Source organism: Acipenser ruthenus, chromosome 1, assembly GCF_902713425.1.
Source record: "Acipenser ruthenus chromosome 1, fAciRut3.2 maternal haplotype, whole genome shotgun sequence".
NCBI classification, from domain to species: Eukaryota; Metazoa; Chordata; class Actinopteri; order Acipenseriformes; family Acipenseridae; genus Acipenser; species Acipenser ruthenus.
The window spans coordinates 69,725,804-69,742,141 of record NC_081189.1 but is presented as its reverse complement, the minus strand read 5'-3'; the positions used below and the strand labels follow the sequence as shown (position 1 = coordinate 69,742,141).

Sequence of the window (16,338 nt, the reverse complement as noted above, 5' to 3'; positions counted from 1 at the left end):
CTCATAGCTCTATTTAGTGGTGAGTTATTGAGGTGTTTTGGGGGAACGGTTTGTTATAAAGGTTGTATTTGTGCTCGTTTCATTACCCTACGATTCAGAAGTTGTAAATTTACAGTTCAATCCACCAAGGCTTTCAGAAGTAATAAGCCTCAGAAGCTTTCACAGAAACTAACACACTTCCAAACATGAAAACAATACATTTTCTGGTTTTTGGAATACAGTACACACTAAAGAAAGTCCATAAGAAAATAATTTTAAAAGGTGCATATACACACAAAAAATAGTATAATCCTTAAAATAAAGGTTTTACATCAGTTCTATGAATTCTAGTGAAAGGAATTAATGTGACACTCAACCGTACCTGTAAACCTGTTGCAACAGCTTCCACACTGTCCCAGTCCCAGGTGTGGGAATCAGAAATAATCCCAACTTTAACCAGGAACGCAATAAAAACAGCTTGCCTGAAATAGGAATATCATCTCTTCATTTTCCATTTTGTTTGCACAACAGCAAGCCATGCAGTCTTAGCAAGTATGCACTTTAAAACAAAAATACATACCGGTATATACTTGGTAGTACACCTATACATTCTACTTTAAATAAAACCAGGGAAATAAAATGCACATTTTTTATGTTTTGTTTCGCATGCAAAAGGGGTTGGGGAAATTTAATATTTTAGTAATTACCAGAAGGACACAAATACAACCAGTTTCACACAGAGGAATTTCCCAACTGGGTGGATAGGGTTCAACTCCTCCCTCAGCACCTTATAAAAGAGCACAAGGCAGTACATGGCAAACTGGAAAGGAAAGAAACAGCATTACAGTTACACAACATTGACTTAAAATGCTCATTAAATGTTTTCTTTAAGTGGGTTACAAAGCATAAACCTTTCAATAGGAGTTAATCAGATTTAGGCCTGCCTGCAATACCAGAATGCAAAAGTGTTGTTACTGTATGCTCATTTAACTATATTGAAATCCAATAAGATGGTGAACTATAACCCAGTAATAAAACTGCACAGATTAATAAAGAGCCATGGAGACACAATGAGCTTTTTAAATTTTTTTTTTTTTCCTAAATAGGAATGGAAACCCAATTACTATAAGGAACAACTTAATGCTACTTGTAAGCTTCTAAATCAAATCTCAGAGTTGTTTTGTAAATTCATAGGGGGCTTTTTTGAAAAGGATCATGCCAATTTGGATTTGGGTTCGAGAGCCCCGTGTCTCTTATGCTGAGCAATATTAAAATGTGTGGTTGGCTACAATAAAAAGGTGAATTCCTGTCAGCAAATAAGTTAATTCTGAATGGAGTTACATATTCCTAAATCAGTTTTGAAGCCCTGCTTAAATTATGAAAGCCTAACTGAAGGACTGAAAGTTACATAACTGACCTTTTAATCCAACATATGCTAAACTCTTTATAAAATACCCAAGTAAACCTTAAGATGCAGTCACTTAGTAATGTTTAATTTTGTAGCAGCTTCTATAAACAAAATACTGCTTTATGAGAAAATAAATGTGTTCACTTAAGATCACTTAAAACCAGTACTGGTAGTTGTCCATTTATATTCTGGAATCAGTATCAACAGGCATTAGAAACACATTGCAAAAAAAAAAAAAAAATAATAACTGAGATGGAAAAGATTTCTGGACCATACTTGGTGACATGATTTGACCAGTGTATTATACTATAAAAGTATGTGTGTGGCTTTCCGGTGCAATTCATGGGCAGCATTTTAATCTACCGGTATTCTGTAAACATTTTAAAAGAATGAGGCACCATAGTGTGTGGGAGTATAAAGTCTACAGTTTAGCATTAGCAGTTAATCTATTTCTTAAAAGAACCTGGTACAGTTAAAGTATTATGCAGAATGAAATGAAAGGATTGATAATCAAATCTAAACAAAAGGCACCTGGTATCCACAAACTATTTCAAACATCTGTTATTAAGAGATGTATTGGTATTGGATTATAAAGTAGGGCTTCTGTTTTTTCTGTTTTTATTAATTTCATTTTTTGGTGCTTGTTTTCTAGCTATTTTCTAGTTTTATGTAAATAGTTTTTTTTTTTTTTTTTTTTCCCCAGGGCTTTTTATATACTGTATTATTATTGTCTTCGGTTACTTTCCAAAATGCTTGGGCGGTTTTTTTCGGTCCCAATATGTACAGTAACTCGACAGTACTTGCACACTTAAGTTGTACTTTCGTTCCTTTGCTGTCTTCTACAACAAAATCCTTATGGTCACGGGCACATTCTTCTGGGTTTTTTGTGTGTAGGCATTTTTGTACATTTTGCAACAATTTACAATTCTGTTTAATTCTATCTAACTGTATTATAGCTTTAAATCCTGCAAACAAGCCTTCTAATTGTCATCTCGTTTTAAATCTCACAAGCACTCTCCAATAGATATGTAGGCATTTGCTGCCACTCAGTAGCTGGGGTGGGTTTAAATTATTCAGAACAAATCACTGATAGAGACAAGTCAGGAAGGAGGGACATTGCCCAACTGCACTGGTAAAGGTAGTTTGTTTTGTAGTAGTTTTTTTTGTTTTAAATGGGAAAGGGTTGAAGTCAAAGTGAATTGAGTAACCATTTCCAGTGTTTTTCTGGTGTTTATTGACTATATACATGTTAAAAAAAAAAAATTGTAAAAAATTGTATCGGGGGTGTTTTATCATTTTTTTAATCAGTTAAAACAGAAAATCAGAAGCCCTTATTATAAAATAGTACAATTCATGGATACAAATGTTCACATTGCAGTTCAGTTATAGGCTATTTATGAATTAATGGGAACAACAAGAAAAGAAAAGTTTGAGCTTTTGTGATAGAGAAAAAAAGGTGCACTATCTATTAGAAAATAAACATACCAGTTGTGATAAATTGTTGAAAATCACCAGGTAGGTCCAAGCATTTTTGGAGCTGAAGTTTCCTTCATCATACACTCCACATAGCTCACAAATTCTTTAATAAAACAAACATGAATACATATGGGTCATTTTCTTGCTGTGTGAACAATATTGATACGTGGCATGCGGCCACCAGCAGGATTTTGTGCAGCTCTAGTAGCCCCCAGCAACTCCTCTGTTAATCAACCTTTATCTTAATCGGCGCTGTTCTCCAGCTGTCATTCAGTGTAGTTTATGCATCTTGTATTCTGATTCTTCATACTGCGTCTGTTTCTGTTAGCTGCTATTAGCCAGCATTAATCTCAATTTAATCACTGCATGTTGCTTGGCCAAGCTTTCATTCTGATCAGATTTAATTTTGGCATGCGTCACAAATCTCCTTCTATTTCACTTTGTGTCAGTGTTCATTGGTTGATCAACGAGAGAAATCTTTAGTAGTGTGATGTGAAAACAGTGGTACGGAGTAGTATTTTCTTTAGTGTGGAGAAACTACCTGAATATTTGAACGAACATTGCTGCACATGAATTTCAAGGCAAAAACTCACGTCTGTGTCCACCATAAATTACATAGTTGATAGATATTAGAAATACATATCACGACGTGTTTTAACTTGTACCGATTTACCGCCTTGCCAGAATTCGTGCAATACTTTCTAAAATGGCAAATGATGTGTGGGATTAACATAAAAACTCTCCACTCTTTCCAAACACTGGCTCAATTTACAAGGTAAATGTTAAGTATAGTGAGTGATCAGTGTTTTGTTTTGTTGTGATCCTATTTTCTGTTATGAACAGAGTAAGGCTGCATTCACATTGGGTCTGTTTCAAACTGACTCAGTCTGGTTCGTTTCGTTTGAAACCATGTATCAATTTGCTTGCTATTCACACCTATCTGCGAGCAAAGGGGCCGATTTCATTTGGATGCAAGCTAATTTTTTATCTTTTTTGTCCTTTTCTGTTTTTTCCAGGACTGAATTTGTTTGTGTTCACAATGCAGTTTGCTTTTCCAAAAGGACTAAACAAATCCATAAGATTGTTAATTTAATTTTTCAATGGCGCTAACACAACCTAATAAATTATTCTGGTATGAACTAGCTGAGCACACTGATACAGTTTTGTACTTAAATTAAAATAAAAAATAATAATTGTTAAGGCGGAAAACTGGGACAATACCAGTTTTCCCGTATTGTCTGGTAACCCTAATGTAGTTTCCCGAGACATTTAGCTTTTTGCTGTACTTGTTTCCTCAGAATATGAACTAAACTATGCGCAAAATGTTTACTGCCCAGTCAGGTTATCTTATAGTTCGTTTCCTATGTGCTAAAGGACCGAGTCCAGCAGTTGTTCACACTGAGGTTTAGCAAGCGAACCAGACTCCAGACTCATTTGTCAAAGGGACGAGACCACCTCTAAGGTTAGTTTCCCAAGCGGACTTTGTTGTTCACACTTCATACAGAACCATATTGAGGGCAGGCCAAACCCTCTAAACGGACCCAGTGTGAACACAGCCTAATACAAAAACCAAAACAGTGAGTTTTTTTTCTTTGTACAAGGCCCCCTTTTCCATATTTATTTTTTGAAGAGTTTATTAGTTAAATTTGAAAGTTTTCACTTGTGTATGTTGCCAGTTTGTTTATTGTGCATAAAATATAATGGTTCATCCATAATACAATCTGACTCACAAACGTTTGGTTTTATTGTTGTTTTACATTACCATATTTAAACCCATTTAAGTTGAAACTAGGACAAATAGTACTTATAAAGCTCCCGTGCTTACACTGTATTTTTTTTTTTCTAAAAGTAAAAACAAACTGCCCGTTAACGTTACAAAACAAGTACCAAACAATACAAGTCCGTAGAAACGTCCTTGGATTCTGTGTTATTTATATACAGTTTACAACATTTATTATAAAAAATATACAATTTAAATAAGAGTGGTATAAACTTTAAACTGGTGGAATAGCAGTTTCTATTATACTGTATGTATTGTAACAACCCAGGATTTATACTGTTACATGACTGGCCTACGGACCTGGTGTGTGTGTGTAAGCAGGGAAGCGGTAAGCTTGCGACAGCCAGGAATGATTGACGTTCGGGTAGGCAGGGACATGAAAGCCCACATCAACGGGGACAGAGCTGACAGCCAAGCTGTTGTGTGAATGTGCAAGACAGTTTGTTGTTTTTGGTGTGGCCCAGGCTGACAGGGGCCAGGAATAATCGTGCCAATAAACCACGGCTTCAAGTACCTGCAAATTGTGTGTGTCTACTTCCTTCATTTTCCACGGTACACTGCAATATTAATTTGGCCGTTGTAAATCATTTCAGGAACAAAAATGCCAATATTCATTATAAGGCGAAACATAAATAACATAGTCTCCAATTATGGACCCCGACAACTGCGTTATAACGGGGTAGCACTTTATGATGTCTACTTTTGTACTGTTTCTGCCTGAAATACACACAAGAATAAATGAATAACTTTAACTACTATGTGACATCCTTTGCATTGCAGTTAATTCAGTGGGGCAAAGTAAGGCCTTCACAACCTAATATTACAGTTTTATGATATCACAGCATTGAAAATCATTATACTTGTGTTAAATTTAGCTGTGAATTGTACAGCATGTGATTGGAACAGGAAAGTGAAAGTTTTTGTATTTATTTCACTTCAGTATGTTAATGTACTTTAGCTTAGGTATTGTATTAATTTATATCAATGTATATGATTGATTAACCCATTAAGTTTGATGTTGTCAGAGCAATAATATTAATAAAAATCTAGCAAAACAACTGATTTTTGTCTCCAGTTTATTATTAGAAGGCCATGGGAATTAAAGGGTACATAAGGAACTTTTTATTTTATTGTGTTACATGTTCCCATGTGTTGCTACAACTGTTTACATAAGGTGTGTATATTGTTTTAATTTTTTTTTTTTTTAATTTTAATTTTGACCACTTTTTTTAAACTGTCTTCCCTGCCTCAAGATGGCTTGCCATGTACTGGCATGGACCTATCGGAACTACATTTCCCATCATCCTCCTGCTCAACATATGTAACTGAGATGGATTTACCAGTAAGCTGGAGGATGATGGGAAATGTAGTTCTGAGAGGTCCATGCAGGTACATCTTGAGCCATCTTGAGGCAGGGAATGCAATTTAAAAGTTTAACATTAGCACCACCATAGCTGCTTTTTAAACGGCTTTTGCAATTCAAATTTAAATATCTCCGCGTATGTGAATATCTCGTGCATGTTCGTTCTTAAGTGTTACTAAATATTTGAATTAAATACCCAGACGGTGTTTCAGCTGCAGAATCGTAAAAATGAATAAATTACAAGCACTTGCTTCTTCAACCGCCAGACCCGCAGTTTATGCGACATTCTGAAATCAGTAAAATATAGCTGACAATTTAGTCTGGGCTTTGTAATAAAATCAAAGTCATTGTGAAAGAACGTATTATATACTCCTGTCAAGTACTGAAACACAAATGAAAGTCATTCTACACATCATATATTGTTATTATTTATTTTATTAGCAGTTGTCACAATATACACATTGAATCACAGTACAGTGTGATATAGCTACGATACTTTTTTCTCGTCTGCCTGTCCTCTGAATCAGCTCAGCACTGTCCTTTGTAATTCAATCTTGAGAACATGACAAACCCAGGTGATCAATGCCTTGATCAGTCACCTCTTGATCATGTATGCTAATTCTTTTGTATGAGGTGTAGGGCTGGCGACAGGCTGGCTGGTGTTAGCGTTTATTAGACTCTGCTGTGGGCACTCCAATTCATTACTATCTGTATACTGACTGAGAAGATGGCACAAAGACGAGTACTGAATACAGAAGAAGTGCTTGAACTGTTACAAGATTTGGCTGAAGGAGATTCTGATGGCGAGGTGAGTGATAACGACAGCGATGCATCCTGGGCTGTCGAAAACCAGCAGTTCCGCCAGTGAAAGTGAGGACACCGAGATGGATTTACCTGCAGGTGAAAACACAACAAGAACCGACCAGAGGGAGAGGGAGAGGTTGTGGCCGTGGCAGATCCAGATCCAGTACTGGAGAAACAGCTGCTGTCCCTGCGGCTCCTCCTGCATCTGCCGCTTCAGCACCACCAGCACCAAGGACAACTACACCTGCTGCATCAGCTTCTCCAAGCGTAATTCAGGAGATGGGCAAAGACAGGACAGTTTGGAAAATTATAAATCCCGGTGATGAGGCTTGAGAAAACGCACATCAGAAAATGTTTTGTCTTAAGCTTCAGGCCCAATGTCGCACGCAAAACGAAACATAGATACCCCACTCAGTGCATTTCTGTTGTTGATCTTTATGCAACTGCTGCTTCACATTCAGCGCTGTACCGTGGCAGAGGCACAGCGGGTACTGAATGTTGACCCCTGGGAACTGTTTTTGGAGGAATTACAAGCTTTCATTTTAATCCTGTATGTGCGTGGCACATATGCGGGCAAAAGGATTTATGTGGAATGCTACTGGTCACAAGAGTGGGGTCTCCCCTTCTTCAAGGAAACAATGTCACGGAATCGCTTTCGGTTTTTGATTTGAGAACAACAAGAGCAGCCCGACTTATTACAAACAAATTTGCCATGGCATCAGAGGTTTGGGACAGCTTTATCACAAATAGCATTGCCTGCTATAAGCCTGGACCTAGCATCACCGTGGGTGAGCAGCTGTTCCCCACAAAGGCACGCTGTTGCTGGACAAAGAACACCAGACAACAAACCAGACAAGTTTGGCATCAAATTCTGGCTTGCAGCGGACGTGGATTCCAAATACCTTGTAAATGGCTTCCCCTACCTGGGAAAGGACAAAATGCGCCCTGCTGGTGAGAGACTGGGAGACAGTGTTGTGCTGAGGCTGATGGAGCCGTACTTGGGCAAAGGACGACATGTCACCCCTGACCATTTTTTTTACTCCATTTGGCCAGGGAGTTGAAGAAAAAAAAAAAAAAAAAACCAAAAACACCTTGGTAGGGACTGTGAACAAGGCAAGCTCAAGCCATGACCAACAGCTCAAGCCGTATGAGCCCCCCTGCACTCCACTTCACTCCTCAGGCAGAATGACTGTGCCACCCTGAGTGTGTACAGGTGTAAAAAAATTAAAAAATGTGCCTACTCTAAGCTCTCTGCACAAATCAGTGACCATCGGGACTGATGCTAAACGAAAGCCAGAGACTACTGCATTTTACAACGCGACAAAGTATGGTGGGGATATACTGGATCAAATGGCATGGCTGTATTCTGTCAAAGGTGGTACTCGCAGGTGGCCTGTGGCTGTTTCTTATAATGTTTTGGACCTGGCAGCCATCAACGCTTTGGTTTTGTACAAGGAGTGCACCGGCAAAACAATCACTCTGAGGGACTTCATTCTGCAGCTAGCCCTGGAGCTACGGCAGAAACATTTTGGTAAGAGACACAAAAGCCATCTGGCAAATGCCCCTCAACCTTCAGCCAGTGCTGCGCCCACTGGCACACGGAATAAAAGACAATGCCAGGTTGCTAAATGCAATAAAAACAGAACTTTTGATGTCTGCGCCCATTGTGAAAAGGCAGTCTGTGGCAAATGCACTGGTACAGTTGAAAAGCATGTTTTCTGCATAGATTGTACTTAGAAAGCTGTAATAAAACTCTGAACAGACAGAGCCTTTGAACTCGGTTTCACTCAAAGCGCTTTCACATTGCATAAGCTATGTTATATTTTTGTTTTATGCTATTTTTATAACTAGTTATTTATGTTTTATAATTTTATATGTGCATACAGCTTTCTACATCTGTTTACACAGTAGTTTATTGCGCAAAGTTTATTTTATTACATTTTTTCATGTTTATGTTTATGTGCTCTTTTTGAAAAAGTGTTTCTGCTCTGAAAATGTTATGTATGTTCATAAATAAAAATATTAAGTATTAAATATTGTATCCGATTGTTTGTTTTTCATTTTCATATCGAAGCCGTTTTAAAATGGAGCCGCACATTTTGCAGGGGCGGCGGTTGTATGTAGTCTGAAATCTCTGCGGTTGTAGTGTTAAAGTGATAAAAATGTAAAAAAAATAATAATAATAATTTAAGCAATGTACACACCTTACGTAAACAGTTGTAGCATCACATGGGTACATGTAACACAATAAAATAAAAAGGTCCTTATGTACCCTTTAAGATCCACTACAGAGCTGAGGGGCTGCTGTATTTTTTAAATGAGAGAAACACACTGGCTTTATTATAGAAATAAATGAAAAAAAAAATTATGTGCATGTGTCTATATTTTCTTTATTTTCATATGATATTGTGACAGAAATACAATGATTCTTGGTAGTAAGTCTCCCTCCCGACCTGTGAGGGCGCTAAGCAGTGAGAACAGAGTACCTTGGACAGGCTGGCCTGACAGTTCCTTCCTAGGGTTCAAGGGAAGTCGGCAAACTAGAAAGGAAGCGGAACTCCGGTGCATTAACTCATCGACCCGGAAGGGAAACAATGTGGCAGTCGCAGAGTGGAGGGTCGGCTGCACTCGTTTACCAAGGGGTCATGTGTGACGGCATAAAAGGGGACGGAGAGACGCAATCTGTTCCTTCTCTTTGGTTTGTGATTTGAACCTGAAAGGACCAGTGAGAGACCCAGTGATAAAACCTATCGTGAGTGTTTTGTTTGTTATTGTTATTCTCTAATTGTTCTTGTTTGTTATTAGTAGATGGCTAACATGTTCTGGAGCTGTCGCCAAAGGCCAGCACAAAACCCAGAACAGCACTTCACTTTTGTCACGCATAAACTTGCATCACCCACCACGAGCACTACAGCACGCACTCAGGACTGGTGACCGTGTTTGTATATTGTGGGAAAGATACGTGTGTTTATTATTTGGGACTGCAACCCGTTTATTTATTCCAGTGCATTACACATTGCTGTGTATTGCCTGGAGTTATTGTTTGGTCACCAGACCAGGATTATAATTAAAAACCCTTTCCAACTGGATTACAACTCTCTGTCTGTTAGTAACGCACTGCATCACTCCTGCACCTGTACACAATCAACCACTTTGCCACAGATATACTTTTATTTTTAGGAAAAATTAGCGGTGCGGCCATGTGACAGAGATCGAATGATTCTTGGTGTTAGATCTCCCTCTCAACCTGCGAGTGCGCTGTGTAAAGGGAACATAATACTCTGGACTAAATGGCACGACAGTTTATTCCCAGGGTTAGGTGGAAGTCGGCCATCTAGAAAAAGGGTAGAGCTACGGTATACAAAACCAGTGACCCGGACGGGAAACGGTGCGGCATCCGCGGATTGGAGGAGCGAATGCGCTCGTTGACCAAGGGGTCATGGGTGACATTATAAAAAAGGGACGTAGTGATGTGATCTGTTCCTTTGTGAAAGGTTACGTTAAATGACCAGAAGGAGAACCTGTGCTGTGAAACGTGAGTGTTTTGTTTGTTTTTGTTTGTCATTAATAATACTGTTTGTAATTATTTGGATGGCTAACACGATCTGGAGCTGTCGCCAAAGGCCAGCACTAAACTCTGATCAACAACACTGAACTTTTGTTGTCACTAAAGAACTGTTTTCACCACGAGCACTAGAGCCACTATTCTATAGTTAAGTACTTAAAGCTGAAGTGAAAACTAATACATTCATGTTTAATTCAGTCTCCTATAAACATGAACTCATTGTAAAAACTAAACTATTATTATTACTACGACTACTTCTTGTTCTTCTTCTACTTCTACTACTATTACTAATAATAATAATAATAATAATAATAAAGAGTCGTAAAACTCAACAACGTTCCTCATTTACTCAACTGGAGTTACTGGTACTGTATATCCCAAATATACTTTGAGGTGGTCATACTTACAGTGCTATAATAGTGGTGAAAGGTCTAACAACTGTGTACTGCAGCACCCCAAGCTTGCATCTGAATAGCAGCACCCTTTAGGGAAGAAAGTGGAGCTACTATTAGGATAAGAACTACAGCTTATAGCTTAGTGGTGCTACATCAGAACCAGCTGTAGTGCTTTGATCCTGTGAGTGGACTAACATTAAACACCAATCTCTTTGTAGAGAAGTATCTGTGCATGACATGTATAACAAATATGGCAGCCTTCTTAAATAATTGAGCTAATATTACATACATGTTTTCGCAGGAATCAATAAAACTCTTTTAGAATACAACTTTTAATAATAAAAAACAATGTTGTATCTGACTAATTTGAGTTTACTGCATGATTTTCAAGCTGCATATACTGTACTGTTTGAAATTCTGCCTTTACAAACAAATATGCTATACTCACTCTCCCATGGGCCATGATGGACAGCAGCACAGAGGGGGGAGATGTCTCTGCTGTTCTTTGGCTTCCAGCATTAACACCAGACTGGGATACTGGTTGCTCAGGTAGTTTTGAAGAAAGATCATAAAGTTGTAAATTACATAGGCTTCATAGCACTCCCTGCAGGTGTCCACATAGATTGCAATATTTGGATATTTCAACGCAATCCACTGCAGAGACAAAAAAACAAAACAGTAAAATGTCATATTAAGCAAGCCTTAGCTTTTATTAATCATTCATAAGAAACTTAGTAAACACTAAGACAGACATTCATGAAGACACAAAACTAGTTTCAATGTTAATAAATTCCATGACAAATATTTTGGCTAAAAGACACCGAGAAAGACTTCTAGTCGAAACGCTACTCATTGAGTTTCCTTTAGTATTTAAGACAGCTAAACTTGTCAGTTGCGGTTGTATCGGTTTCCAAACATTTTACTTACTTCACCATTACTTTTCAAATGGGTACAATTGTTGCGAATATGGGCTTCTATTAATTGTGTACATATTCAGTGCTTTCTTCAAAGTTGATCTGGAGGCTGAATTGCATTGTTTGTCAACATAAAATCTGCTCCAAATCTGATTGGTCACTTTCAAAAGTGGCTGGAAAAATGGAAAGCTATCTAATCTTGTAAAAGATTTGAAATGAGAAACATAGCTTCAAGTCTGCACAAAACTTTCGGCCAAAAAGGAACTACTTTTGACAAACAAAGGCCAACTTCTCCAATGCTAAATTATTGATAAACTCACAAAACAGCACTGAGAGATCAACCCCGTTAAAGTCCAACTAACATCAGGCAACACAAATGAAATAAAAGAGAGCCGAACTCTTTTGTAGATAGGAGTAAAACAACTTAAAAGCTTCCCTTCTTCAATTCAATTATTGTATGTAGTTACATAGTTGTCTCATGACTTGAAACCCTTTTGATGGCCTTTGATTTAAATACTGTGCAGATAAGGTTGATTAAATGGGTCTTTAATAGGAACTCACTTCAAGGACTACGATAAGATTAGGATTCTGTTACTTAGCAACTGATGCAAGAATTATGTAAAACAAAGGAGATACTTCTTGTCCAAAATACAATCAATATGTCTTCACTATGTTTCTACAGTATATTCCGCCATTTGAATAAAGGTCAGATTATGCATCCCAGTTTTTAGCTCAAACTTAAAGATGATTATTAACCACTTCCCTTTGTAGGATTCCTACACTTCTGCTGTGCAGTGTGTGGAAACAGCTGCTGCAAAGGAAGCAGCTACAAGTTCACAAATAGGTGGCCTTCTGGATGTTTTTGGTATACAATACCTCCAATATTGAAGCCTTTGCCGCTCGGTGAAATGGGATTCCCACATAATCAAGACACAAAACGTGTCTGACAAACACTAAAGCACACAGTATAATGCCATGTTTCCATTTGTCTGAAGCGATTAGTGCTGTTAGCTCCTTTCGGCAGTAGACAAAGATCAGCCTTGTTTTGAATTGGGATTGGGACTCTGTCAGACCCAATTAGGATTACAGGCTGGCAGAACGTGGTCTATCCAACTAACCCTGATGGAAGAAATTACCTAATGAGTATCCAACACAAATGACGGATAGGGATGGGTGGTAAACATTGTATTACAGAAAAAAGGCAATGTATTATGTGATATATTGAACCATGACCAATACATGTCTAAATCACTACCTGTATGTTCTACACAACTACATGAAGTCCAGCAAACATATCTTGAAATACAATGACCAGTATCCCAGTGTATCCTTACACTCCCAGCCACGGGAGTCCACACAATCACTGAAAGTTTGAATTCGTAAGGTGGATACTGCAGAGGCTTGAGGAGGCAAGAAACCTGTGCATTGTGACTCAACCTTGCCTTAAAAAGGTTACATTACCAGGCCTAATATACAGGAGTAAATTAAAAACAATATCCACTTACACTGTCTAAACTGTATATCGGCACCATCCATAATATCCTGTTGATAAAAATAAAATAAAATCGATCACTCAATAGTGTGTGCATAAATAATACGATAATAACCCTTTTGTCAGCCACCCTTTCAGATTGACTTATGTGAGTACTTGTTATACAACAGACTTTTGGTGATGCACAGAGATTAAATGGATCTATTTGAGATAAAACTAAGGTTGTTGCCATTGACTTTAAAGCCCAAAACAATGAGCTTACAATAATATTTAACAACTTCTAGATACAAGAAATGGCAAAATACAGATTGTATTTATCAACTCTGCTGCATTATTTTGTCAGTGACTTACGGGTTCCTGTCCTCGTGCATCTGTGGAAATCAAAAGAATTTCACTCTCTTACCTGATTATGGGTTTCTGCAGTTCAGGCTGAGTATAGTTGACTAGATGCTGCAGGATCCCCCAAAGTGATATTGGTATTGTCATAAACACAAAGATCCCAGCAATAAACCATGCCTTGGTGTGTGTTCCAACCTTAGAATCAAACAAAAAACCAGAATACCTCAGATCAGAAATCTCGTTCTTATAAACAAAACATTTACCTGTAAAAAGAAACAAGTTTCTTTCTTTTTTTTTTTTAAACTATTACTGGAGAAAGAAATGGAGGCGCCAAAGGTTTACGCAAAACTCAAGCATCTTTATAAAATGCTCAACATTATGCATTGGCTGACCGTACTGCAGAACAATTAAGCCTTTAAGGAACAGGGTTAAAGGAGTGCTAATGTTAGGTTACTTAACGTAAACCTGGTTCCCTGAAAGAGAAGACGACCACCATCAACAGTATGTATGGGATATGCCTACCTATTGGGTAGGTATTGCTGAGCTCTTTATATCAGAGCTGCCAGTAGGCCCCTTCCTGGGGTGACACACTCAGTCCCGCCCACCGAGGGATTAGTACCATCATCCTGAGGAAGCCATTTCTCTTTTTCCATTGAACACGTGACGGCGACTGATGCAACCTCGCGGTTGGTGGTCCTTTTCTCTTTCAGGGAACCACAGTTACGGTAAGTAACCCAGGGTTCTCCCCAGGCCTTTTCAGCCGGGCGCGCTGCCCGGCAAAGTGGCTGTCGTCGCCCGGCTGAAAAAAACCCGATCCGCCCGTCTTGCAGGTGCTACTGTGCGTTTAACAATAAGGATTGATTGCACTTCTAGCAGACTAGATCACTTGAGCGTTTTTGGGTGAAAAAAAAAATCTTGGAACCACATGACAGTTGTGTTACGTCTTGACACAACATTGAACCAATCAGAGAGTTGAAGGGGCGGGTTTTTTGTGTTAAGCACTTCAAGAGGCTAAAGTGTTGAAATGACTCCGAAAAAAATAAACTTATTTTCAAAGCAAAAATAGTGACAATGAATGCAGGGTTTTCAAAATAAGCCGGCGATCTGTGCAATCCACTGCCTAATACTATATTTGCGCCGACTACTTTATTAAAAAAAAATATTAAGATTATTTTTCGGGTATTATCATTCAGTCCATTATTTGTCATATTATTGTACTGTAAGGTTATATATAGTACATAATACAAAAAACAAAACAAAACAAAAAAAACGGTATTCCTTTTGTTGTGATATCGTAACAATATGTACCCAGGTGCTTGTGAGAGATATTGGGGGTTCATGTATAGAGGCTGTATGCCTTTGTACAATCGACTCGACTCGAGAAGCTCTTGTCTATCAACATGCTCATCTAAACACAAAGGTCTTACTGTACCGTCTTGAGAAGGAAAAAGAGAAATGGCTTCCTCAGGATGACGGTTTTAATCCCTCTGTGGGCGGGACCGAGTGCGTCACTCCAGGAAGGGGCCTACCGGCAGCTCTGATATAAAGAGCTCAGCAATACCTACCCAATGGGCAGGCATATCCCATATATAATGTCGTTGGTGGTCATCTTCGAATTGAAAGGGAACCAAGGTTTAATTTGCTTACCTCTTATTAACCCCAGCAATATTATTGCTGCCTTCCTTTTCTTTTGTTGAAGATATTTGGGTTCTTAGCTTATGTTTTAGACAAGAAGTAAAAGTACCGGTAATGCTGTTGTAGCTTGGTTTCACTCAATGGTCTAGCTACAATCAGACCATGTGACGTCCTACCACAGAGGAAGCGATTGTTAGGAGGAACCGTTTTAAGTTTTTTGATCTAGGGTTGTACAGAAAAAGCTATCACGGGGAACCCGTGACAGTGCTCTTAATAATAAGAATTAATAAAATTGATTAAATAAAAATCTATTACAATGTATTGTATCCCTACAGTTACCCTTTAATTTATGTTATTCAATCTCATACCTAGGATACATGTGCAACCCACAACATGACTTCCTATTGTTGGTAAAATAATCTGTTTGCATCTCTTCTACCTGACGTTATAAAATATTTGGGCCCCAAGATGGCAACTAAAGCGCAGTACTTCAGCGCTTATCCAGATTTTATACAAAGACGCCTATAAGTAGTAATTCGTGTACAAATAGCTGGCGTCTGTATTGTATTGTTGGATACACGTATGTAGTAAACACTTATAATTCGGTGAAAAGAAAGACGAATCAATACAGTGTTCCTTTGATAACTCACCGTATACTAGCACTGTACAATATATTTTACTTACCTCAGATTTCTGCAACTCCCAGACACATAATGGAAGAACAACCAACAACCCCAAAATATACAAAACCACGACCAAGGGACGAATCCACCTCCTCCAGTTTCCACAAGTACAAGGCATACTGACCGTCTACATTCAAGGTCTATAAGAAAGTGCAAATAACAATATTATACTACGATTATTTTTACAGAAACTAAAAAAAAATAGTCACAGCGGTGACATCAACAAAATACGATACACAGCAGGTCACAAGACTATTCATACTGTAAATTGTAGATAACGTGACGATTACTGTGTACATAAACTAATGCAACCCCTGCTATGCATCATAACGCTTTACCGTAAAACTTGATCTTAACTGTTTAGTTCAGTAAGAAAACAGATTGTATTCACAATTTAACTTAAGGGAACAAAAACATATGTACTAGCTATGTTTTCATGTTGTCATTCTCAGTCAAACACAGCCGAACTTCCTGTTCCTTGACACTCAAAGCCCTGCCTACTTCT

The 16,338-nt window shown here is 38.2% G+C and overlaps 1 protein-coding gene across 4 annotated transcripts in view; it reads right to left on the bottom strand.

Annotated features, from left to right (window-relative positions):
* LOC117421436 (transmembrane protein 184C-like) overlaps window positions 1–16,338 on the bottom strand; it is a 19,989-nt gene extending 3,651 nt beyond the window's left edge. Inside the window, exons 1-9 of one of the 4 annotated variants that reach the window (XM_034035871.3) lie at window positions 16,257–16,338; window positions 15,835–15,973; window positions 13,580–13,710; window positions 13,190–13,226; window positions 11,219–11,424; window positions 10,783–10,857; window positions 2,873–2,966; window positions 687–799; window positions 362–461 (exon numbers count right to left, since the gene is read on the bottom strand). In XM_034035871.3, coding sequence (XP_033891762.2) covers window positions 362–461; window positions 687–799; window positions 2,873–2,966; window positions 10,783–10,857; window positions 11,219–11,424; window positions 13,190–13,226; window positions 13,580–13,710; window positions 15,835–15,951 — 873 coding nt within the window. In that variant the 5' untranslated portion in view covers window positions 15,952–15,973; window positions 16,257–16,338. Of the gene's footprint in view, window positions 1–361; window positions 462–686; window positions 800–2,872; window positions 2,967–10,782; window positions 10,858–11,218; window positions 11,425–13,189; window positions 13,227–13,579; window positions 13,711–15,834 lie in introns of all 4 variants that reach the window. The other 3 variants (XM_034035872.3, XM_034035873.3, XM_034035869.3) reach the window with 3 other exon arrangements.